This window comes from Amblyraja radiata, chromosome 12 (genome assembly GCF_010909765.2).
Source record: "Amblyraja radiata isolate CabotCenter1 chromosome 12, sAmbRad1.1.pri, whole genome shotgun sequence".
Classification (NCBI taxonomy): Eukaryota; Metazoa; Chordata; class Chondrichthyes; order Rajiformes; family Rajidae; genus Amblyraja; species Amblyraja radiata.
Window position 1 is genome coordinate 56,723,287 of NC_045967.1, and position 26,383 is coordinate 56,749,669.

Here is a 26,383-nt window from a genome sequence, read left to right on the forward strand (position 1 = left end):
ATGTGCGATAGTCGCGCAACTGTCACTCCGTGTCACCGATTTTCATCAGGCATACGTCACCGCTTGTCACCATGGGACTGACGTACGTCAGGCAAGCGTCACCGTACGTCATCATAGGACAGCGCGCATCATCATGCGTTAGCACAGCCGTCAATGTGCGCCACGATACGACAGGTTACATCATCTCTTGCGCGTGACCTCATTAGAATACCCAGCTTCTCTATAAAAGGGGTTGCAGGGTGCTATTCTGCATCATGATCATCATGGAAGAACTACAGATTGCATTGCTCCAACAACAACAAATACTTCTGTTAGCAGCAGCCCTCATGCTTACAGATCAGCCAGGCAGGAGTGCAACGAGAAAGGTGAGGAAGAAACCCAGGAAGAGGTCTGTGTGGATGAGGTTCTTGTTCCGGATGAGACCCACTTTGGACCAGTATGAGATCATGATGACTGATCTGCAGCGGGAAGATGAGGCGGCCTTTAGAACCTTCACCAGGATTCCCCCTAACCTGTTTCAGGAGCTAAAGACACGAGTCTGTCCTCCTCTGGATAAAAAGGACACCTTCATGAGGAAGGCAGTGGAACCAGGCCTGCGCCTAGCCATCACCCTCCGCCACCTGGCATCAGGAGACTCGTACAAGAGCCTCCCCTACAACGTTCGTGTGGCACACAACACAATCAGCAAGGTTGTCCGAGAGACCTGCGATGCCATCACCAATGGATATGAAGAATAAATAATTGACTGCCCCAATACACCTGACGAGTGGAGGAGAGTGGCGCACGGCTTTCAAACCAGATGGAACTTCCTGCACACATGTGGGGCAATTGAAGGGAAGCATGTGACCATCCGGGGTCCACCCAGGGGAGGTTCTATGTACTTTAACCACAAGAAGTTCCATTCCATCGTACTGTTAGCTGTGGTGGATGCAAACTACAACGTCCTGTATGTGGATGTGGGCACACCCGGCAGTGCCGCAGATGGAGGGATCTGGAGAGAGACCTCCCTTGGGCAAGCACTGGAAGAAGGGAGAGCAGGCCTTCCTGATCCAGTACCTCTGCTAAAAGAAGACAACCCTGACATCCCCTACGCACTGGTTGGTGATGATGCCTTCGCACTTAGGACATGGATGGCGAAGCCATACCCTCACAGGCGAATGTCAAGGGAGCGGAGGATCTTTAATTATAGGCTGTCCAGGGCCAGGAGGGTCGTGGAAAATGCCTTGCTAGCAGATTCAGATGCTTGCTGACTACAATGGAGCAGGAGCCCGAGAATGTGCAGACCATTGTCTATGCAGCATGTGTCCTCCACAACCTGATCCACACCGGAAGTGCAACAACAGCAGCAGCAGCAGCCACGGTGAACAAACAGACAGGAAACGTCACACCAGGCGCATAGAGAGCTGGAGGACAGGCTGCACCGATGGTGGCACTGGAGAAATTGTCAGGAAACACCTGCAACAAGACAGCCAAGGAGCAGAGAGACCATCTCTGTGCTTACTACAACTCCGAACTAGGCAGTGTACCTTGGCAGAACAATATCTGGTGAGTATCAGCAGCTGACATCCCTCACCACAAACGGAGGACCACCACTACAGGAACTGATCTAATAAAAGGTGAATTTATGATGATAATGGAGGCTTTATGTATGTGAAATTATTAATACTGTAATAATACTACCTCACACATTGGATTTTCATAGAAATGCCACAAATTTAAAAGCAGTGAAATGCTTGTGTCTGTATTTCCTTATTGACCACATTATATGACGTTATATGACACATTTTGCATTTCAATGCAGTTCAATGTCTGTGTGCGTTTTATTTATCTAATTAATCGTGGTTTATATATGTGAGATTAATTCCATGATTAACAATACTGAGAAATGAGAAGATCATCACACATCAAATTTTCATAGAAATGACAAGAATTTTATTGATAGTCAAACTGCTTTTTCCACAACGCACAAAGGTTACACTGAAGTATAATAACCACGTTGTAAGTGAACTTATTTACAATAAATACAACGACCAATAATTTTTTAAGAAATGAATTTATTTCGTGCAAGCCAACAAATAACATATTGAAAAACTCATTTAACAAGAAACAAAATTCTAATATACAACACAAGTCAACAGAATATTTTAATTTTTCCAGCAGGTGAAAAAACATAATTCTTTATGGGCACTTTGCCCTGGGCTATCGTCAATCAAATAGACCGAGAGATTCAGACTCAAGTTCACACTTGCATCCTGACTCTCTAATTGCACTGGGAATGCTGTGGGTGTGAGTGTATCCAGGCCAGATGCCAGATGTACCTGATGTGGCGTTGAGCTGGCTGCCCTGATGCTGGGTGTGCTTGCCATCGATGGGTATGCCATGTGCCGTGGTCCCATCATCGCCTGTGGATAAAACCCATGAACCTCTATCAATATGAATTGGGAGGCAAACAAATCATATAAAATAAAACACAACCTTTCACAAGCTGTGTGTCACAGATAATCTTGAGTCAGATTCAGAAAAGGGTTCACAGTGTACCTGGTGAGCATGTTGTGGTGTCATCATCCCCATTTGTGGGTGTCCCATGAATGGCGTGTGCCTCATCAGACTTTGCAACACCAACAAATTCATAGTGAGTAATTCATACAAAGCATTAAAGTCAAATGTTTTATAAATCCCATGATCTTTGATTAAATGATTTTTCTGGCTGAGGAAACCTGTGGGCCCTTGCCAAGGCAAAGGACTCCGAGGAGATGCTAATCCATTTGGATTCCGGGATTTGGAGCATCTCCTCTCTGAAGAACGTTGAGAAGACATAAATCGTCCTCTCATGTGCCGTCCTTGGGTGTGACATGCCGCTTATGGTGTCCGCCATTGTCTTCGCCTGTTGCATGATCGGCAACGAAAGATTATGATCCAGGTAAGTAATTTTTGGGAGGCGATTGTGAAACATGGACATATGGGTGGATTAAATGAGAAATTTGCTGATAATTCACCCAAAAGCACTTACATCTGTGAACATCTCCTGCTGACTTTGTTCTCCAGAATCTTCACCCTCAGCCGCAGTTGTGCTGGCCTGCTTCCGCTTATTGTGCACCTGATTGGTCGCAGTTGTGGACCCAGAGGGTCACTCAAGAGGACCCGGCTCATCCTAACTCGAGATAACACACGGGCATTTCTCCTTGATAAACTGTAGAAAATAAATGTGTATCACAAATATTCAAGAGTATCAGGACGTAGCAAGCAAGATGACCATCATTGTTAAAATATTTTTTTTACTCTTCACCTTCTTGGTGGCCTGCTTCCTCTCCACTCGAACTATGTGGTTCTGCACAAACCCCCATTTCTCCATGATCCACTGCTGCCTCTCAGTCACAGGAACCTCATTGCGGCCATTGCAACTGGTGCGCTACAATGCTGAGAAACTATATTCTGCACTCTGTATCTTTCCCTTCCTTCTTCAGTGTGGCTTGATGTATTAATGTATAGTATTATCTGCTCTGTGGATAACATGCAATACAAGGCTTTTCACTGGACCTCGTTATGTGCGGCAATAATAAACATAAACTTAAATCTAGATATTCTGCAAATGAATCTGAACCAGAACTGAAAATCTTACATGAATCTCACATCATGCAAAAGACTGGGACTAGCGTGAAAGTGGCATCTTGGTCAGCATGGACAATTGGGCTGAATGGCCTGTTTCTATGCTGTATGACTATGGGATCTTTGGAAAATGGAATTAGGGTCTCAACTCTGGTACAATATTTAGTTACAGTAAATACTCATCTTTTTGAGTAAATTCCCCTGCCCAGTCCCACCACTCTTCTACCCACTGAATGTTAATTTATGTAGTGAACCAGTGAAGGAGGAGATCTTATTAGATTTATTAATGAATCATATACCTGTGTACATCAAACCCAGTATTCATTCAATGAACCATCAACTACTTCATATAATGCTGCACATCTCAATATTACATCACTCCAAGGTGCAGTATACCTGTGTAGATGTGCTTTTAACATAGTGACCTCACCACTCATGCGCTACGAGCAGGTAGGCAAACAGTTAAACAAGCAGAGGAGCATACAGCTAAGCAAATTCACCATAACGGACAGGCGGCTTAACCAGTCGGCCGGACCGGGTCCGCAGCTCGCCATCTCCTCCCTCTGCAGGAAGAGCATGAGCCGGAGCGGTGGATGGAGCCGGGGAACCCGGAGGAGTAAGAGCCGGCGGAGGCAGAGGAGGGGACGTAGGGGTGGCATCGGGTGGACGGGCAGGCGAGCCAGGGGAAGCAGGCGGCGAGTGAGGCTGAAAGAGCTGGGAAGGCAGGGACCGCGGCAAGCGGGGGGCGGCAGGCAGTGTTTCGTTCAGGGGAGGGGAGAAAGGGACGGCAGGCGGCGGAGGAGGCTCGTTGACAGGCCGAAGATGTTGGCGGGTCCGCCGGTAAATGGTGCCGTCGTGGTTGACCAGGTAGGAGCGTGGCGATCCCGCATCACCGACAACGGTGGCAAGCTTTGAGGGACCTGAGGGGGACTGCATCCGGACGACTTGGCCGGGGAACAGACGCGGAAGGGGGCGGCAGGACTGGTCGTGGGAGCGCTTCTGCACTTCGTGCTTGTGTGCAATGCGCTCCTGGACAGCAGCAGGCTGGAGGGGAGAGGGCACGAGGGACCGCTGGGTCACAGGGAGCGGAGGTCTTGTAGTGCGAGACATCAGCCGTTTGGCTGGCGAGCCCAGTGCAGTGTCGCGGGAGATGTTATGGAGATTGAGAAGGGCTAAGTAAAAATCGGATTCGGACAGTCTGCAATGTTCCAGCAAGTCCTTGGCACTGCGGACAGCGCGCTCCGCCAGGCCGTTACTCTGCGGGTACTCTGGACTGCTGGTGTAATGACGGAAGTTCCAGCTGGCGGCGAAACCCCGGAACTCGGCACTGGTGAACTGGCTGCCGTTGTGAGATTGGAGGGTCGCCGGGGAGCCGAAGGTTGCGAAGTGGCGGCGCAGCTTGCCAATGACGGCCGAAGAGGAGAGGGAGTGCAGCTGATCAACTTCGAACCAGCTGGAATAAGAATCAACGAGGACCAGAAAGTGCTTGCCACGCCACTCGAAAATGTCGGTGGCGAGGGCCATCCAGGGAAGTTCAGGGGCAGGCTGTTGCAGAAGCGGCTGGCGTTGCGGACGGGGAGCGAGGCTATTGCAGGTAGCGCAGGCGGAGACCCTGTCCCGGATGTGCTTTTAACATAGTGACCTCACCACTACTAACCTCGCCCGCCGGTCATGACATTAACTTTGCCAGTGCTGCTGCCCGCCGGCGGTACACTGGCCCGCCACGGCAACAGGTCTCCCCTGCCCCCGGCGTCGGCAGCCCACGGCGTTGCCCCAACTGCAACTTTTCCTCCCACCAGTTTAATGTGTGCCCAGCTTTGGGAAAGACATGTAATTTTTGCAGGAAGTTAAACCATTTCTCTGCAGCTTGCCGCTCCAAGGGCAAGCCAGTACCCGCTCCACGGAGAATGTTAAACAACATTGCACAGGCTGATAGCGAGTTTGGTTCCCAGCACCAGCCCGACGAACTCCCTTTGTCTGATACCAGTTCCTCCCAGGGGGAGGCCAGCATTTTTGCGCTCTTAGATGCACATGCCCTGATAGCGGACCCTTCGGTCAGAGTTACTGTTAATGGTTCGACCTTCTCCGCGAAACTAGGCACGGGGGCAGTAACAAATGTAATGTCAATAAGCCTTTTCAAAAAGTTTAGAACCGATGAGAAAGTGACTGTTGACAACTCCCGCCTACATGCCTACGGGGGAGGGGTTCTCGTTCCCGTGGGAAAGGCAACCCTGCACTAGCTGTACGTGGTCCGTCACACGAGCTAGAGAGAGATCAAGGGGTGGGGAGGTTACATTTATACTTGTGATATAGGGAGTGGTTAGTAGTGGTGAGGTCACTATGTTAAAAGCACATCTACAACCTGCTTGTCTTCACAATATAAAAACAGTATATTTAAGGACGATTACCTGAATGTGTGTCTGTTGTTCAGGTTTCGGTTTGGCTTTCATCGCCTACCCAGAGGCTTTAACACATCTGCCGTGGGCTCCTCTCTGGTCGGTATTGTTTTTCTTCATGTTGCTCACGCTGGGACTCGACTCTCAGTTTGCTGGTTTAGGTAAGAGCGGCTCTGCCAAATTTAACAACACTTTTGATATTTACAAATAGAAATTATTAAATTACTTTAGTTTACTTTAGAGATAGTGTGAAAACAGGTCCTTTGGCCCACCGAGTCCATGCCATCCAGCGATCACCCCGTACACTGGTTCTACACACTAGGGACAATTTACAGAAGCCAATTAAGCTACAAACCTGCAAGTCTTTGGAATGTGGGAGGAAACCAGAGCAGTCCGGAGAAACCGGAGAAACTTCACGCGGTCACAGGGAGAATGTACAAACTCAGTACAGGCAGCAACTGTAGTCAGGATCAAACCCGGGTCTCTGGCGCTGTGAGGCAGCAACAGGAGGCAGGAGGAGCCATCTTGGGGAATGGCTGTTAGCCAGCAGCCGTCCGTTTTAATTCGCTTTTTTAAAAGTTTTTAGTGAGTCCTGTTTAGTGATGTTTGGAGATATGGACTTTTTAATGTGGGGGGTAGGGGTCAATTTTACTTCTAGGTCCTTACCTGGTCGGTGCGGCAGCTTTTTCTCCGGGCTGCCCGTCGACCCGTCCTCGTGGCCTACCAGCGGGCTTGGAGCGCCGTTTCCTGGCGGGGACCGCCCAGCACCTCGGCCTCAGTGGCGGCACAGCGCTGGAGCGCTATCGTGGAGCGGAGCGGGCGATGCCTTGCCTGGGTCGCCGCGATGGATCGATGCGTTGGAGCTCCGGTGAGCTGTGACCGCCGTGTTCAACACCTCCGGGCTGCGGGTCAGCGGAGCGGAGCGGAGCGGGCGCCGCCGATTTCAACATCGGGAGCCTGGGAGCTCCAAACCGGCGCGGCCTTGTCGGCGTCGGAAGCCGCGGTCTCCAGCTAGAAAGCGGCCGTTCCAGGTGGCCCAGCCGCTGAGAGGACTCTCCCGACGCCGGGGCAACACCACCCGGTGAGAACGGCCAGGAACATCGGGCCTCCGTAGAGGCAATTGCGGTGGCCTCAATAGGCCTGACTTTGGGGTGAACTTGGGGTTGGGGACTGGACATTGTGCCTTCCCCCACAGTGGTATCCATTGTTGGGGGGATGATTTTTTGTCTGTATGGTAATCCTGTTAGTCTTTGTCCAAGATGGCTGCCGTGAAGGGAGAGTGGACGCTGGCGCGCTTTAGCTGCCGCTGCTCTCTTTTCACATTGTGTTTTTGATTTTTTGTTTTTGGACTGGATTCTGTTTTTAATTTGTGTTTCTGTGATGTCTTTATTATTTATTTTATTCTGATTATATGTTTATATTCCTGTTAATCTATGTAAGGTGTCCTTGAGATGTCTGAAAGGCGCCCAATAAATAAAATTTATTATTATTATTATTAACTCTCCCGCTGTGCCGCCCTCTCTTCATTCAAGCTGAGAAAATGTTGCTGTTGATTGTAATTGTTAGATATCCCGGATGGGAAAGAGCTGGAAAATAATGGTAGATGTGTAGAGAGCTGTGGGCACATCACCAATTTGCCATCTTAATAACAAACTAGTATTTGTAGTCTTTGCTCCAAAGACTCGTACATTTTTTTGTAAGCAGCAGATCATTAATTAGCTTGAAATTAATTAGATTTGATTTGGGGTCCCTTGAAATAGACAGAGATGTAGATGTAGCCCAGTCCATCACACAGACCAGACTTTGCACTATTGCCTTCATCTACACCACATTGCCTCCGAAAAGCATCATCAGAGTCTTGTCCCACCCCGGTCACTCCTTCTTCTCCCCGCTCTCATCCTGCAGAAGGTACAGAAGTTTGAAAGCACGCACTACCGGACTCAGGAACATCTTCTTCCCCTCTGTTATCAGGTTTCTGAACGGTTCCTTCCATAAGCTGGGGTACTGCACCTCCACAGACACCTCTGTCAAGCTTCTCAAGTTTGCGGACGACACAACCCTGATTGGACTGATCCAGGGTGGGGAGGAATCTGCCTACAGACAGGAAGTGTCACAGCTGGCGTCCTGGTGCCGTCGCAACAACCTAGAGCTCAATGCTCTTAAGACAGTGGAATTGATTGTAGACTTTAGGAGAGCTCCCTCTCCCCTCACCTCACTCACCATCAACAACACCACAGTCACATCTGTGGAGCCTTTTAAGTTCCTGGGAACCATCATCTCCAAGGACCTTAAGTGGGGGGCTACCATCGACTCCACAGTCAAAAAGGCACAACAGAGTATGTACTTCCTGCGGCAGCTGAGGAAGCACAATCTGCCACAGGCAATGATGGTCCAATTCTACACGCCCATCGTAGAGCCTGTCCTCACCTTCTCCATCATGGTCTGGTTTGGCTCAGCCACCAAGCACGACACCTGGAGGCTGCAGCGAATCGTCCGATCAGCAGAGAAGGTTATTGGCTGCAACCTTCCCTCCATTGATGAACTGTACACTGCAAGGGCCAGGAAGTGAGTGGGCAAGATCATCTCTGACCCCTCTCACCCTGGTCACAAACTCTTTGAATCACTTCCCTCTGGAAGGCGACTCTGGACTGTCAAAGCTGCCACAGCCAGACATAAAAACAGTTTTTATCCACTAGTAGTTGCTCTACTCAACAGCCAAAAATCTGTTGCCTCCCTTTGATCTGGTATTTTGTTGTTTCGCATGCTTGATCAATGGTGTTTTATCATTAATGTTTTATTATTATTAATGTTTAGTGTTTTCTGAGTCATTCGTAACTGTCACTGCGTACAGTTTTGGTCTCCTAATCTGAGGAAAGACATTCTTGCCATAGAGGGAGTACAGAGAAGGTTCACCAGACTGATTCCTGGGATGTCAGGACTTTCATATGAAGAAAGACTGGATAGACTCGGCTTGTACTCGTTAGAATTTAGAAGGTTGAGGGGGGATCTTATAGAAACGTACAAAATTCTTAAGGGGTTGGACAGGCTAGATGCAGGAAGATTGTTCCTGATGTTGGGGAAGTCCAGAACAAGGGGTCACAGTTTAAGGATAAGGGGGAAATATTTTAGGACCGAGATGAGGAAAACATTTTTCACACAGAGAGTGGTGAATCTCTGGAATTCTCTGCCGCAGAAGGTAGTTGAGGCCAGTTCATTGGCTATATTTAAGAGGGAGTTAGATGTGGCCCTTGTGGCTAAAGGGATCAGGGTTTATGGAGAGAAGGCAGGTACAGGATACTGAGTTGGATGATCAGCCATGATCATATTGAATGGCGGTGCAGACCTATTTTCTATGTTTCTATGTTTCGAAGACATGCCATGTTGTTACTTGTGGGCAGAGCACCAAGGCAAATTCCTTGTACGTGAATACTTGGCCAATAAACTTACTTATTTACTGCCTGATTCACCTCTACCTCATTGTGGACTGAACTTTGACTATGGAACTGATGCGCTATGATGCTGAGAATGATATACTGCATTGTCTCTTCCCCTTTGCTCTGTCTGCTGTATTTGAGTTTGACTTGATTATAATTATGTATAGTATTATCTGAACTGTTTGGATAGCGTGCTAAACAAAGCTTTTCACTGTACCTCCATACACGTGACAATAATCAACCTGAAGCTAGATTCTTAGTCCAGATATTTGATTTTTGTAAACTGAAGCAACTCCTGTTTCTCTGCTTGAACCCAGGGATTTGTGCGTTGGGTATCTGAGGAGAATAATTATGCAGTAGATGGCTTCTCCCGAAAAATTTGCCCTTTCAGAGTAACAGGAACTGGATTACAGATAGAGTACAGAGAAACTGTATAATCTGCTCCCTCAGTCTCATCACTCCAGCCTTTGATAAGCTGCCATGTGTTAGGCTGCTTCGGAAGATGAGAGCCCACGGTATCAAAGGGCAGATACGAGCATGGACAGCAGGTTGGCTGGATGGCAGAAGATAAAGAGTGGTAATAAAGGGGGCTGTTTCTGGTTGGCTAGTGGAGTTCCACAAGTGTCGGTGCTGGGGCCGCTGCTCTTCACGTTGTATATTAATGATTTGGACGAGGGGATTGAAGGCTCTGTGGCCAAGTTTGCAGATCATATGAAAATAGGTGGAGGGGCAGGTAGTGTAGAGAAAGCAGGGACTCTGCAGAAGGACATGGACAGGTTGGGAGAATGGGCAGAGAAGTGGCAGATGGAATATAATGTAGTAAAGTGTGAAGTCATGTATTTTGGTAGTGGGAATAAAGGCGTAGACTATTTTCTAAATAGGGTAATAATCCAGAAATCGGGGGTGCAAAGGGACTTGGGAGTGCTGGTGCAGGATTCACAAAAAGTTAATCTGCAAGTCCAATCGGTAATAAAGGAAGCAAACTTAATGCTAACATTTATTTCAAGAGGGCTTGTATACAAAAACAGGGATGTAATGTTGAGGCTCTATAAGGCGCTGGTAAGGCCGCACTTGGAATATTGTGAGCAATTTTGGGCACCATATCTGAGGAAGGATATCCTGGCTCTGGAGAGGGTCCAGAGGAGGTTTTACAAGAATGATCCCAGGAATGAGTGGTTAACGTATCATGAGCGTTTGTCTGTACTGGGCCTGTACTCGCTGGAGTTCAGAAGAATAAGGGGGATCTAATTGAAACATACAGAATAGTGAGACTTGGATAGAGTGGATGTGGAGAGGATGTTTCCACTAGTGATAGAGTCCAGGACGGGAGGTCATAGCCTCAGAATTAAAGAACATTCTTTTAGGAAGGAGATGAGGAGAAATTTCCTTAGTCGGTGGGTGGTGTATAAGAGAGTGGTGAATTTGTGGAATTCTTTGCCACAGAAGGCTGTGGAGGGCAAGTCAGTGGATATTTTTAAGGCAGAGATAGATAGATTCTTGATTAGTATGGGTGTCAGAGGTTATGGGGAAAGGCAGGAGAACGGGGTTAGGAGGAAGAGACAGATCAGTTATGATTGAATGGCGCAGTGGACTTGATGGGTCGAATGGCCAAAATCTACTCCTATTCCTTCTGACCTTATGTGGGAATACTGCGGGACACTGATTATCATCAATTTAAACATTTCTTTCCCCAGAAACAATTCTAACAAGTCTGCTGGACCAGTTTCCTAAGATGTTGAAATTGAAACGTATTTATATGACAAGTGGAATTTGCTTGTTGTTTTATTTCCTCGGCCTTGTCATTGTTACAGAGGTATGATGTTCTTTAATTGTTTTTTTATGTTTAGTGCTGTCATAGCTGATTAAAAACTTGATGGGAGCAGGATTTAAGGTAGAATCTCGCTGTCCTAATGCTGGGATTTGACCAGAAACACCGACCATTCCTTTCCTCACATCATCTTTGTTCTACCCATCATCCTGGCTCTGTTGCTCCAGCCAAAGGATTTTGTGGAGAACATAGAATAGCACAGGAACAGGTCCTTTGGCCCACAATGTCTCTGTTAAACATGTCATTTAGACCAATCCTTATCAGACTGCACATAATTCACATCCACAGTGAAAAGCTTTTGTTGCGTGCTAACCAGTCAGCAGAATGGCAATACAAGATTACAATCGAGCCATTCACTGTGTACAGAGACATGATAAGGGGATAATGTTTAGTGCAAGATAAAGCTAGTGAAGTCCAATCACAGATAGTTCGGGGGGGTCACCAGTGATGTAGATAGTAGATCACGATTGCTCTCTGGTTGCAGTAGGATAGTTCAGTTGCCTGATAACAACTGGGAAGAAACTGTCCCTGAATCTGGAAGTGCATGTTTTCAGACTTGTATATGTTTTGTCCGATGGGAGGGTGGAGAAGATTATGCTGCTGGCCTTGCCGAGGCAGCGTGAGGGATCAATAGAGTCAATGGAAGGGAGGTTGGTTTGTGTGATGGTCTGTGCTGCATCCACAATTGGCTACATTGCCACTTGTATTGCCACTTTCAGGGACTAGATTGTAATCTATACAATGCGATTGAAAGAACAGAACTATGGGCTAACACTTTACATGGAAATAGAAACAACATAAGGGCATTGACAATGTGTAGAAACAACAGGGTAAGCACTGAGTGAACAATGGAAGAAACAGATGCATTCCAAATGACAGGAACATCTGGCAGGTAAAATAAGCTAATTAGGTAAAGATAGAATATTACAAAATAAATTAATGAGACTTCAAGTGTGAAGAGGATAATTACCTCAATGGAGAGAAAGGAAAATGAAAATAGCAAAGTTCATTGAAAGAGAACATTTCTTCAACCTGAGTTTAGCTCAGTAGACTGGTTTGATCCTTCTGTTGATTGATGGAATGCATAAAAGCTTCTTGTCCCTGTACAACAAGGAACCCATGCCCAGCCTCAGAATAAAATAATGCACCTTTAGAAAGGAGATGAGGAGGAATTTCTTCAGTCAGATGGTGGTAAATCGGTGGATTCATTGCCATAGACGGCTGTGGAAGACATCAATTGATATATTTAAGGTGGAGATTGACAGATTCTTGATTAGTTGGGGTGTCAGGGCTTATGGGGAGAAGGCAGGAGAATGGGTTGAGAGGGAAAGCTAGATCAGCCATGATTCAATTGTAAACTTGATGGGCTGAATGGCCTAATTCTGCGACTATCACATGAGCACAATAAGAAAAGAAAAATTCCTGATCCCCGCAATACACAAAATGGCAACTTGGAATTATACTGCACACAAGTGCTGCCCTTAGCCAGCGCATCAACGCTGGACTTTTTGTGCATTTACATTGATCTCATTTGCCCGCATTAGGACCATATCATTGTAGGTCTTGCTTATTTAAGTGTGTTCAAATGATTCTTAAATGTAATAATATCCAATTTAATGGGTCCTTTTCAGAATGGCAGAGAGTGACTAGTAAGGTGCCGCAAGGTTTGGTGCTGGGACCCCAGTTGTTTACAATATATATTAACGATTTAGACGACGGAATTAAATGTAGCATCTCTAAGTTTGCGGATGACACAAAGCTAGATGGCAGTGTGTGCTGTGAGGAGGATGCTTGGTGACTGGATAGCTTGGGTGAGTGGGCTGATGCATGGCAGATGCAGTATAATGTGGGTAAATGTGAGGATATCCACTTTGGTGGCAAGAACAGAAAGGCAGATTATTATCTGAATGGTGTCAGATTAGGAGAAAGGGAGGTGCAACGAGACCTGGGTGTGCTTGTACATCGGTCACTGAAAGTAAGCATGCAAGTACAGCAGGCAGTGAAGAAAGCTAATGGCATGTTGGCCTTCATTGCAAAAGGATTTGAGTTTAGGAGCAAGGAGGTCCTACTGTAGTTGTACAGGGCCCTGGTGAGATGATGGCACCTGGAGTATTGTGTGCAATTTTGGTCTCTTATTTTGATGAAATACATTATTACTATTGAGGGAGTGCAGCGTAGGTTCACCAGGTTAATTCCCGGGATGGCGGGACTGACGTATGATGAAAGAATGGGTCGACTGGGCTTGTAACAAAGAAATTGGGAGACGTGCATTTAAATTCAAAGCTCCTTCTGACTGGAACACTCTGCCTAGTACCATAAGAACTATTAGCTCATTTCGTCTATTTAAAAATACACTTTTACCCTTCCTTATAAATCCATGTACCTGTTTCTAGTATTAGAGTCTTCGAGCTCCTTTATCTAGCTTGCTCTGTGTGTGATCATTTGGCATAACTATTGTATATGCATGGCCATTACACTTATGTATTATTGTATTGCATAGTGTAACAAGGTCTTATATTGTATTATGTCACAATATCATGAAATAATATATCATGTAATAATGTTGATAGTATGTATTAACGTACGATGTATGATAGGTGGTTTATGGTATTATGCATCAACATTATGCTGTAACACATAACTATTATTATTATTGGATATGTAAAGCCAATTAACAATTGTTATAAACTATAACAAGTGGGGATGGAGGGGTTTTGGGATTGGTGTGTGGGTAGGTGGGTCAATGAGAGCCTCTATGTATGTTATGTCTTGTGCTGTATGTTCTATGTTGGACCCCCTCGAAAACGAGATGACTGTCCATCTCAAGGGGTTATCCATGAATAAACTTGTTTCAAACTTGTTGTTGTTGTATTCGCTGGAATTTAGAAGGGTGAGAGGGGATCTTATAGAAACATATAACATTCTTAGAGGATTGGACAGGCTAGATGCATGAAAAATGGTCCCGATGTTGGGGGAGTCCAGAACCAGAGGTCACTATTTAAGAATAAGGGGTAGGCCATTTAGGACTGAGATGAGGAAAAACTTCTTCTCCCAGAGAGTTGTGAATCTGTGGAATTCTCTGCCACAGAAGGCAGTGGAGGCCAATTCACTGGATGTTTTCAAGAGGGAAAGTTAGGGCTAAGGGAATCAAAGGATATGGGGAAAAAAGCCGGATATTGATTTTGGATGATCAGCCATGAACATATTGAATGGCGGTGCTGACTTAAAGGGACGAATGGTCTACTCCTGCACCTATTTTCTACGTTTCTATGATTCCACCAAATCCTCTGGTAGTGCATTCCACATATCAACCACTGTGTCAATTTAACCCGAGGTTCATTTTAAATCTCCTGTCACCTGAAATGTCAGTCTGAGAGGGTCTCGACCCAAAGTGTCACCCATTCCTTCTACCCAGAGATGCTGCCTGTCCGGCTGAGTTACTCCAGCATCTTGTGTCTATCTACCTGAAAACTGTACCCTCTTAGTTTGTTCGCCATGTGGTTTCAAACATCATCTGGGCGCTTTTGCTCATATTTAGCTGTAAAACCATGTGGATATTAGCATTAAATGCATTGCTGAGTTAGAGAACCAGCAAGAGATGTTGTACAAACCTTGTAAGGTGAGGAAAGGCAGGATACATTTTGGAAATTTCCAATCTCGTTGAAAGTCTAATTTTAATGTTGATGCTGTGATTTTGTGATGCACCTTTCTCTAACTGTGGCTTTAATCTTAGGCTGGAATTTACTGGTTGAATTTAATTGATTATTTCTGCACCGGGTGGATTCTCTTGATTGTGGCCCTGTTGGAAGTGACCGGTCTGAGCTGGATTTATGGTAAACACAACAGGGAAAGTGCTGACTCTAAATTAGATTGTTAAAACACTAAATGCATGACGATCAATTTAATTGTCTTATGTACCATAAACACAACAATGGAATTCTTACTTGCTGTGACACTAACAGACCTATAAACACAATAATCATAGATAGCATAATAAACAGAAAAAAGGAATGGGAGGGAAGGCAGGTTTTTTCATGCAGAGGGTGGTAGGGGCCTGGAATGTGCTGCCACATGGTGGTGATGGTGATGGAGGCAGATACAATAGTGGTGCTTAAAGAGCCTGTTCCACTTACGTGTCCTTGGCACGCTAATTACACGACCTCGTGGTCGCGTTGAGCCGCGACGGTCCCGCGAAGGTCGCCCGCGACTTCATTCGGCCGCACAGCCGTCTGGAGCGTGTGACGTCATTTGAAGATAGACACAAAGCTGGAGTAACTCAGCGGAACCGGCAGCATCTCTGGAGAGAAGCAATGGGTGATGTTTCGTGTCGAGACTCTTCTTCAGTCTGAAAAGAAAGGTGTTGACCCGAAACGTCATCCATTGTTTCTCTCCAGAGATGCTGCCAGTCCCGCTGATTTACTCCAGCCTTTTGTGTCTATCTTCAATTTTCTTGTCCCCGCTCTGGGAGTAGAAGTGGGGGCGGATCTGGATCCGCAATGGCCGTGAGCTCCAGGCCGAGCTCGGCGATCGTTTGCCTGCTTCTGCTGCTGTTGGAGGTGAGACGTTGCGTCGCGCCAGGGTCTTGGGCCTGTCCCACTTTGGCCGTCAGTTCCACTACAAAAATTTCGGAGTCCCGTGCGATGTTGCGCACAACTACATACCCCTCCGCGTTTCTCAGTGGGACCGGCCCCGCTATACAATGCCAGTGAGCCTCAACGCGACCACGAGGTCGTGTAATTTGTGTGCCAAGGACACGCAAGTGGGACAGGACTTTAAGAGACTTTTGGATAGGCATATTGATGCACAGTGAATGGTGGAATATGAATCATTATGGGGAAGAAACTGTTTTTGAACTGAGTGGTCATGGTGTTCAGACTCCGGTATCATCTTCCCTGTTGTAGCAGTAAAATAAGAGCACGGCCAGGGTGGTGTTGGTTATTGACGATGCTGGCTGCCCTTTTGAGGCAGTGCCTCCTATCGATCCCTTCTCTGGTGGGGAGGTCAGTATCTATGATGGACTGCGTAGTGTTCACTACTTTTTGTACTCTCTTTTGATCTTGAGGATTGGAATAAATGAACAAGTTAATCGGATGATGTAATATAGTAAGTCCTTCTTAACCAAATGAGGCCAGTAAAGAAAAAGTTTTGCCTGAACTGTTAAAATCCTTTCCCTTTGTTGCTCAAAACTCACCCTGATCCAGGCAGTGCTTTCTACATCCTTCACCCTTAATACCTTGTACTTCCTGGGCTGTAGATGTTGATGGCTGGATATGCATTGCTACAGCTTTTGTTAATTGCTGATAGAAATGTTGTCTGAAGGACTCCACTCTTGAACGAAAGGATGGAGATATCAAATACAATAGAACTTTATTTATCCCAGGAGAGAAATTGATCTGCCAACAGTCATAATAACACAAGATACATGAAATTAAAGTGAGGAGTAGAAAGGATTGGGGAAGTGCACAGATTGGAGGAGTGTGGGGGGGGCGGGGGGGGGGGGCAGGTGGGAGGAGAGTCAGTCTACCCCACGACAGAAACGAGAGGAGATGTACAGTTTGACTGGAGGGCATAGCTTTAAACTCAGCGGGTGAGGCAGCATCTGTGGAGAGAAGGAATAGGCGACGTTTCGGGTCAAGACCTTTCTTCAGATTGATTGTGGGGGGAAGAAGAAAGGAAGGGGTGGAGATAGGAGGCTTATGAGCGAGCTGGGAAGGGGAGGGGAAGGAGGGAGAAAGCAAGAATTACCTGAAATTGGTGAAGTCAATGTTTACACCGCTGAAGTGTAAACAACGCAACACGAAATATGAGGTGCTGTTCCTCCAATTTGCACTAGGAGTCACTCTGGCAATGGAGGAGGCCCAGGAGAGAAAGGTCGGATTCGGAATGGTAGGGGGAGTTGAAGTGCTGAGTCACCGGGAGATCAGGTTGGTTAGTGCGAGCAGAGCGGAGGTGTTGGGTGAAGCGATCGCCAAGCCTGCGCTTGGTCTCACCAATGTAGAAAAGTTGACACTTGGAACAGGTGCTTTATGTAAAGTGACTTAAGGTCATGATGGGAGTGCAAGCTCAATGAAGCCCATGTAATTATGGAAGTCATTTCATAATATCTCCCAATTATGATGACAACAGAATCACAGGAGGTTCTGTGTGGGGTGAAGGGAAGTGGGAGCAGAATGGTGGGACACAGATGAGGGCTTCATCCACGAGCAGGCGAGAAGACAGGTTTAATGAAGACAGAGAGTGGAAAGCCTCATCTTGGGAGGAGACAGAGGAATTGGAAGTAATGGATGATATCCTTGCGTGAGTCAGGGTGGGAGGAGGTCCAGTCAAGGTGACAAAGATATTGGAAGGAAAGGATGGCATCTTTGCAATAGGCAGATACATTGAGAATTAAAGATGATGTATTTGCAAGAGAATTAAATATTGAGAGAAATAAGACTCTTACCTTGTCTGAAATTAAACATTGCATCCATTTTATAATTTAATCTATTCAATACGCGAGATATGTGCACAAAAGTGCTGTACTAAAAACCAGAGAATCCACTTCATTGCCTTTCCGTGTTTTCTTGTTGTTCACAGGAATAAACAGGTTCATCAAGGACATTGAGATGATGATTGGGAGCAAGATTTGGTTCTTCTGGCTGTGGTGGAGAGTGTGTTGGTTTTTCATCTCTCCAAGCTTGCTGGCAGTAAGGAAACTTTGCAATATTTATTGGTTTAGAACATAGATGTTTAGAGCACAGAAACATGTCCTTTGGCCCATAATGGCTGCCACAATATCATTAAACTAATCTCTGCCTGCACATGATCCACATCATCCCATTACTTGTATATTCATGTGCTTATCCAAAAGCCTCTCAAACATCACTATTATATCTGCCTCCTCAACCATGGTGTTCCATGCACACACCACTTCCTGTGTAAAAATAAAACATACCCTCCATATCTCCTTTCAAACTTTCACCCTCTGACTAGAAAGCTCTGTCCTCCAGTCTTTGCCATTTCCATCTGAGGAAAATGTCTGCTCTATCTACGCCTTTCAATTTCTATCAAGTTGCCCATGTGCCTCTAATGTTCCAGAGTGAACAATCCAAGTTTGCCCAATCTTTCCTTATAGCTAATGCCCTCTAATCCAGGCAGTGTTCTATTAAACCTCTTCTGTACCCAATCCAAATCCCCAACATCCTTCCTATAATGGTCAACTAGAACAGCACACAATACTCCAAATGTGACCTAAACAAAGTTTTATGAAGCTCAAACATAACTTCCTGACTCTTGCACTCGATGCCTCGACTGATGAATGCAAATATACCACACAGTGCATTCAGAAAGTATTCAGACCCCTTCACTTTTTACACATTTTGTTACGTTACAACCTTATTCTAACATGGATTAAATTCTTTTTTTTTTATCATCAATCTACGCACAATAACATAAAAGGTGTTTAGAAATTTTTGCAAAGTAATTAAAAAGAAATAACTGAAATATCATATTTACATAAGTATTCAGACCCTTAGCGATGCCATGAAGACAAAATAATTATCCGTAGACCTCCTCGACAGGATTGTGTCGAGACACAGATCTGGGGAAGGATATAAAACAATTTCTGCAGCATTGCAGGTCCCAAAGAGCACAGTGGCATCCATCATTTTTAAATAGAAAAAAATTGAAACCACGAGGACTCTCCATAGAGCTGGCCGCCCGACCAAACTGAGCAATCAGGGGAGAAGGGCCTTGGTCAGGATGGTGACCAAGAACATAGAAACATAGAAAATAGGTGCAGGAGTAGGCCATTCGGCCCTTCGAGCTTGCACCGCCATTCAATATGATCATGGCTGATCATCCAACTCAGTATCCTGTACCTGCCTTCTCTCCATACCCCCTGATCCCTCTAGCCACAAGGGCCACATCTAACTCCCTCTTAAATATAGCCAATGAACTGGCCTCAACTACCTTCTGTGGCAGAGAGTTCCAGAGATTCACCACTCTCTGCGTGAAAAATGGTTTTTCTCATCTCGGTTCTAAAGGATTTCCCCTCTATCCTTAAGCTGTGACCCTTGTCCTGGACTTCCCCAACATCGGGAACAATCTTCCTGCATCTAGCCTGTCCAATCCCTTAAGAATTTTGTAAGTTTCTATAAGATCCCCCCTCAATCTCCTAAATTCTAGCGAGTGCAATCCGAGTCTATCCAGTCTTTCTTCATAAGAAAGTCCTGACATCCCAGGAATCAGTCTGGTGAACCTTATCTGCACTCCCTCTATGGCAATAATGTCCTTCCTCAGATTTGGAGACCAAAACTGTACGCAATACTCCAGGTGTGGTCTCACCAAGACCCTGTACAACTGCAGCAGAACCTCCCTGCTCCTATACTCAAATTATTTTGCTATGAATGCCAACATACCATTCGCTTTATTTACTGCCTGCTGCACCTGCATGCCTACTTTCAATGACTGGTGTACCATGACACCCAGGTCTCGTTGCATCTCCCCTTTTCCTAATCGGCCACCATTTAGATAATAGTCAGCTTTCCTGTTTTTGCCACCAAAGTGGATAACCTCACATTTATCCACATTATACTGCATCTGCCATGCATTTGCCCACTCTCCCAGCCTATCCAAGTCACCTTGCAGCCTCCTAGCATCCTCCTCACAGCTAACACTGCCCCCCAGCTTCGTGTCATCCGCAAACTTGGAGATGTTGCATTCAATACCCTCATCCAAATCATTAATATATATTGTAAATAGCAGGGGTCCCAGCACTGAGCCTTGCGGTACCCCACTAGTCACTGCCTGCCATTCTGAAAAGGACCCGTTTACTCCTACTCTTTGCTTCCTGTCTGCCAGCCAGTTCTCTATCCACATAAATATTGAACCCCCAATACCGTGTGCCTTAAGTTTGTATACTAATCTCTTATTTGGGACCTTGCCGAAAGCCTTCTGAAAGTCCAGATATAACACATCCACTGGTTCTCCCCTATCCACTCTACTAGTTACATCCTCGAAAAATTCTATAAGATTCGTCAGACATTATTTACCTTTCGTAAATCCATGCTGACTTTGTCCAATGATTTCACCACTTTCCAAATGTGCTGGTATCCCATCTTTAATATCTGACTCTAGCAGTTTCACCACTACCGATGTTAGACAAACTGGTCTGTAATTCCCCGTTTTCTCTTTCCCTCCCTTTTTAAAAAGTGGAATTACATTAGCTACCCTCCAATTCTCAGGTACTACTCCAGAATCTAAAGAGTTTTGAAAAATTATCACTAATGCATCCACTATTTCTGGAACTATTTCCTTAAGTACTCTGGGATGCAGCCTATCTGGCCCTGGGGATTTTCGGCCTTTAATCCATTCAATTTACCTAACACTACTTCCTGGCTAACCTGGATTTCACTCAGTTCCTCCATCTCATTTGACCCGCGGTCCCCTGCCATTTCCGGCAGATTATTTATGTCATCCTTGGTGAAGACGGAACCAAAGTAGTTATTCAATTGGTCCGCCATGTTCTTGTTCCCCATGATCAATTCACCTGTTTCTGACTGCAAGGGACCTACATTTGTTTTAACTAATCTCTTTCTCTTCACATATCTATAAAAACTTTTGCAGTCAGTTTTTATGTTCCCTGCCAGTTTTCTTTCATAATCTATTTTCCCTTTCCTAATTAAGCCCTTTGTCCTCCTCTGCTGGTCTCTGAATTTCTCCCAGTCCTCTGGTAGGCTGCTTTTTCTGGCTAATTTGTACGCTTCATCTTTTGCTTTGATACTATCCCTGATTTCCCTTGTTATCCACGGATGCACTACCTTCCCTAATTTATTCTATTGCCAAACTGGGATGAACCCGATGGTCACTCTGACAGAGCTCCAGAGTTCCTTTGTGGAGATGGGAGAAACTTCCAGAAGGACCACTGTTTTAATATTGTGTTTCCTTACTGTAAACTGCTCTATTACTGCTACACAACTAATTAACAGAGGCTTTACACTCGAGCCTTGGGTTCAGCCATTTTAATTCAGGATCCATCTTGGCTACTGCCTCATGGGTATTGCATCATGGGTACTGCACCAACGATGGCGCTATTCCCATAACATCCCCCTTTATTTAAAAAACATACATGTACAGACACTTTACATGTATAGCAATAAATTAAATTCGTCCATGGCATCTTATTTCACTGAGTCCCACATGTGTCCAACAGTCCATTTTCCAACATACATTTGACAGTCCATTTCGATGGTAGCTTCCAAATTCTCATTCTTTGGATCTGCGGCAGTTCAGTGCTTGGAGTTATCTAAACTATGAACAACACATGTCTGGTTCCTCATTTCCTTCCCCTTTTTATTTATCAATTTATTTATTTATTTAGTCTTAAAATGGCCATTACCACTACTTCTACATAAACGATGCATATCAAACTATAAAAAAACAATATAACATTAACTTTTTAAACATAACCTAATAGTCTTTTAAATCTATAATCAACTACAAGTACAGCCCCTATCCTTATTTGGGCACATAATCCTGCAGATAATGTGGTTTTCGAACGCATCTACCAGATCCTGTTGTCAGGGTTTGATGCTCCCTGGGGACCAGTGGTCGGCTCATAGATCGATTGTCTTGCTCTGGTTTAGGCGACGTCACCAGGTCATCCAAGTAAACATCAGTGCGATGAAATGGCTCTTTGGTCTTCATCAGATGGTGCCGATTCCGACGATAGACGACGCCGTCCTCGGTCCTGACTTCATAAGATCTGTGTTGCGCCACATGGCCTACAACCACAACCTTCCTCCAGGGCTGATGTCGGTCACCGGGCGGCTTCACTCGAACTGGATCACCAGCTTTCAGGGGAATCAGATCTTGGGATCCTCTGTTGTAGTAGTCTGCTTGTGTGTCTCTAGCTGCTCTCAACTCAGCTCCTACCATTTTCTGAATTTCAGGTTTGAGCAGCCTCTGAGTAGTTGGTGGAATGGGGTCCTGGTATGTCTGTTCATCAATCTTTGTACTGGACTGCTTTTCATGCCAGGTGTTGGTGTGTTGCGAAAAGCTAGTAGGCTCAGGTAAGGGTCAGCTCCTGCAGCCTTAGCCTTCCTCAGCAATGACTTCGCAACTTTCACACTGCTCTCTGCCTTTCCATTACTCTGTGGATAATCGGGTGATGCGGTCGTATGTTTAAACTGCCACTTCTTGGCAAATCTCTTGAACTCCTCAGCTGTGAACTGTGGCCCATTATCTGTGGTGAGCTGACCTGGTGTCCCATATTTTGCAAACTGGCCTTTGAATTTATGGATGACATTAAATGCCAGTGTTTTCTCTACATAGTCTATTTCCCAATATCCTGAAGTAGTCCACAGAAGATAGTCCAACAGTTCCTTCCATCCAAGTGGAACAAATCTGCACCCACCTTCGCCCATGGCCTCTCTGGGAATGCAGTGTTTCTTTTGGTTGCTCTTTGCCTTGAGCTTGACATCTCACATTTCTGTACGAAGTCCTTCATTCCAGGCCAGTTCAGACATTCTCTTGCCCTTCTTGGACAGCCATTCACACCAATGTCGGAATCATGTACTCGTGTGATCATGTCTCATCTCCTGGCTTTAGGGATGATTACTCTCTCTCCTCTAAATATGAGGTCATCTCCAACACTCAACTCCTCCCTCACATGGAAATAGGAGATAAGTTCTGGGTCAACATCCTTCTTGTTCTCTGGCCTGCCTCGTTTGATCACCTCTTGCAGTCTCTGCATATTCTCATCTTTTTTCGTTGCATCCCTTATGCCATTTAGCAGAGGCTGTGATATTGGGATGTGCCTTGCCAGGTTTACAGTCTCCAGTTCTCTCATGGTCTTGTCAGTCTTGCCAGTCTGAATATTTGCTCTGCTCAGCGTGTCCGCAAGCTGCATCCCCTTCCCTGGTCTGTATCTTATTGACACATCATAGGTCTGCATCCTCACCAGCATTCTCTGCAATCTCTTTGGTGCACGATGAAGTGGTTTTGTGGCGATTATCTCCAGTGGCTTATGGTCTGACTGCACATTCACTGGCCTTCCATAATGGTACACATGGAACCTCCCTAGACCAAACACCACTGCCAACAATTATTTTTCTATTTGTGCATATCTGGTCTCCGCATCAGCCAGGGCCCTGCTGGCATAGGCAACTGGATGGCTCTCCTGCATCAGCGCCGCACCAAGTCCAGTTTCTGACGCGTCGGCCTGTACTGTCAACTCCTTGGATGGATCATAGCATCTGAGTACATAGTACATATCTGCAGCATTCCTCCAATCAGGCCTTTATATTATAGTGGCCAGACGGAAGCCACGCCTCAGTAAAAGGCACATGACAGCCTGCGTGGAGTTTGCTAAAAGGCACCCAAACAAGATTCTCTGGTCTGCTGAAACCAAGATTGAACTCATTGGCCTGAATGCCAAGTGTCACGTCTGGAGGAAACCACTCATCACCTGGCAAATGCCATACCTACGGTGAAGCATGGTGGTGGCAGCATCATGCTGTGGGGATGTTTTTCAGCGGCATGAACTGGTCATAGTCAAGATCAAGGGAAGGATGAACGGAGCGAAGTACAGAGAGATCTTTGATGAAAACCTGCTCCAGACTCAGGACCTCAGACTGGGGCAGAGGTTCACCTTCCAACAGGACAGCGACCCTAAGCACACTGCCAAGACAACGCAGGAGTGGCTTCGTGACAAGTCTGTGAATGTCCTTGAATGGCCCAGCCAGAGCCCGGACTTGAACCTGGTCGAATATCTCTGGAGAGACCTGAAAATAGCTGTGCATCGATGCTTCCCATCCAACCTGAAAGAGCTTGAGAGGATCTGAAGAGAAGAAAGGGAGAAATTACCCATATACTGGTGTGCCTAGCTTGTAGCATCATACCCAAAAAGACTTGAGGCTGTAATCGCTGCCAAAGGTGCCTCAACAAAGTACAGTGTAAAGGGTCTGAATACTAATGTGAATGTGATATTTCAGTTATTTATTTTTAATTAATTTGCAAAAATTTCTAAACTCATGTTTTCGCTTATTTATTATGGGGTGTTGTGCATAGATTGATGATAAAATAAAAAGAATTTAATCCATTTTAGAATAAGGCTGTAACGTAACAAAATGTGGGAAACATGAAGGGGTTTGAAAACTTTCTGAATGCTCTGTATGCCTGCTTTACCATTCTATCAATTTGCATTGCCACATTCAGGGAGCTATGGACTTGGTCCACAAGATACCTCTGTACATCAGTTCTGTTAAGTGTCTTGCTATTAACTGTGTACTTTCCCTTCTCAAAGTGCAACATCTTACACTTGCATGGATGAACCTCCATTTACTGTTTACCCACCCGAATGTATAACTGATCAATATCCCACTCTATCCACTGACAACCATTTTCACTGTCCACATTCCAATCAATTTTGTGTTTTTTACAATCTTGCTCACTAACTTGTCTACATTTTTGTCCAAGTCATTTACTACTTCTATTTACATACCTTTGCGGATCACCGCTGATCACAGACATCCAGCAGAATAACACTCTTCCACCTATACCCTTTGACTTCTATTGGTAAACCAGTTCTGAATCTAAATGACCAAATCATTGCATCTTTGGTGGATTCCATGCATCTTAAACTTCTGGATCAGCCAGCAACGAAGGATAAAACGTCTTACTAAAATCCATGTGGCCATCTTTTACTGCCCTCTCCTCATTTACTGCCCAACTTGGCCCCGATTACCTTTGTCATCTCATCAAAAACCTCAATCAAGTTTGTAAGGCGTAAACTGAAAACAATCCCACTACAGACCAAGTCTCATTAAATTATTTCTTGTTATGTCCAATCATTTGGCACAGGTAATATTATGCTGGTCCTTGGCGACATTTTCCATGCCTACATATGGACCTGTTGAGTACCCAGAGTGGGCAACAGCTCTTGGCTGGTTTATACTAATCTTCTGCGTCATGTGGATTCCCATTGTTGCCATCGTGAGAGTTGCCCAAGCTAAGGGCACCAACCTGTGCCAGGTAAGGAAGCACTGTTTTATCCCATAATCACTAAAGAAAGGAATTTTAATGAGTTTACCCTAATCACTTACTGTACAATTGTTGGTAGGTTAAGGTTTCGAGTGCAGAGAAGATTTATGAGGATATTGCCAGGATTCGAGGGGCTGAGCAATAGGGAAAGATTTGGCCAGGCTAGGACTTTATTTGTGGAGTACAGGAGGCAGTGTGATAATCAGAGAATTGTATAAAATCATGATGGGAATAGATATGGGTTATTGCACAGTCTTTTACCAGGGTAAGGCAATCAAGAACCAGAGTATATAGGTTTAAGGTGAGAGGGCCAAGATTTAACACAAATTTAAGGGGCAACTTTTTCACAGGGAGTGGTGGGTATATGGACCGAGCTGCCAGAGGAGGTAGTCGAGGAAGATACTTTTAAAAGACACTTGGACAGGTACATGGATAGGAAAGGTTTAGACATGGCTAGATGCCAGCAAATGGGACTAGCTTAGATGGGGCATCTTGGTCAGCATGACGAGTTGGGCCAAAGGACTTGTTTCCTTGTTGTGTGACTATGACACTATTATTCCTCTGTGTACTGAGGTACAGTTGCATGTTGTGCAGTTAGATGATATAGTGCAGAATATACAGTTGTTCTCAGCATTGTAGTGCACCAGTTCCATAGACAAAGTCCAATGTCCCCAATGAGGCAGAGGTTTATTGGATAGTACCCTAGCTTATGGAAGGACGGTTCAGAAGCCCAATAACAGGGGCTCTTCCTGAGTCTGGTGGTGACACTTTCAAGCTTCATTAACAAACTAGAAAAGTTAATGTGTTAAGTAACACGTGTTAGGAGTTCAAAAACTAAAAATCAGCAGATGCTGAAAATCTGAAATTAAAAAATAGAAAATGCTCAGCAGGTTGGGAGCATTTGTAGAGGAAAATGGAGATAAATTTAAAGTTAATGATCCTTCATGACAATTAGAAAAGTGAGAACACAATTCTGGTCTAAGATACACAGAGAGTGAGGTATGAAGAGAACCATTCAGAATATCTGTTGGAGACCAAGGTTTTTATGGGCACATGGATATCCAGAGGGCATGGAGGGATATGGTTTACATGCAGGT

At 45.3% G+C, this 26,383-nt stretch overlaps 1 protein-coding gene across 1 annotated transcript; it reads left to right on the forward strand.

The window, feature by feature from the left end:
• The first annotated feature begins 1,255 nt into the window (after positions 1–1,255).
• On the forward strand, positions 1,256–17,989 carry LOC116979310 (sodium- and chloride-dependent neutral and basic amino acid transporter B(0+)-like). Its single transcript, XM_033030918.1, has 5 exons — positions 1,256–1,391; positions 6,038–6,163; positions 11,131–11,249; positions 14,998–15,097; positions 17,841–17,989. The coding sequence occupies exons 1-5, from the start codon at positions 1,256–1,258 to the stop codon at positions 17,987–17,989; spliced, it is 630 nt and encodes a 209-aa protein (XP_032886809.1).
• The last annotated feature ends 8,394 nt before the right edge of the window (positions 17,990–26,383 follow it).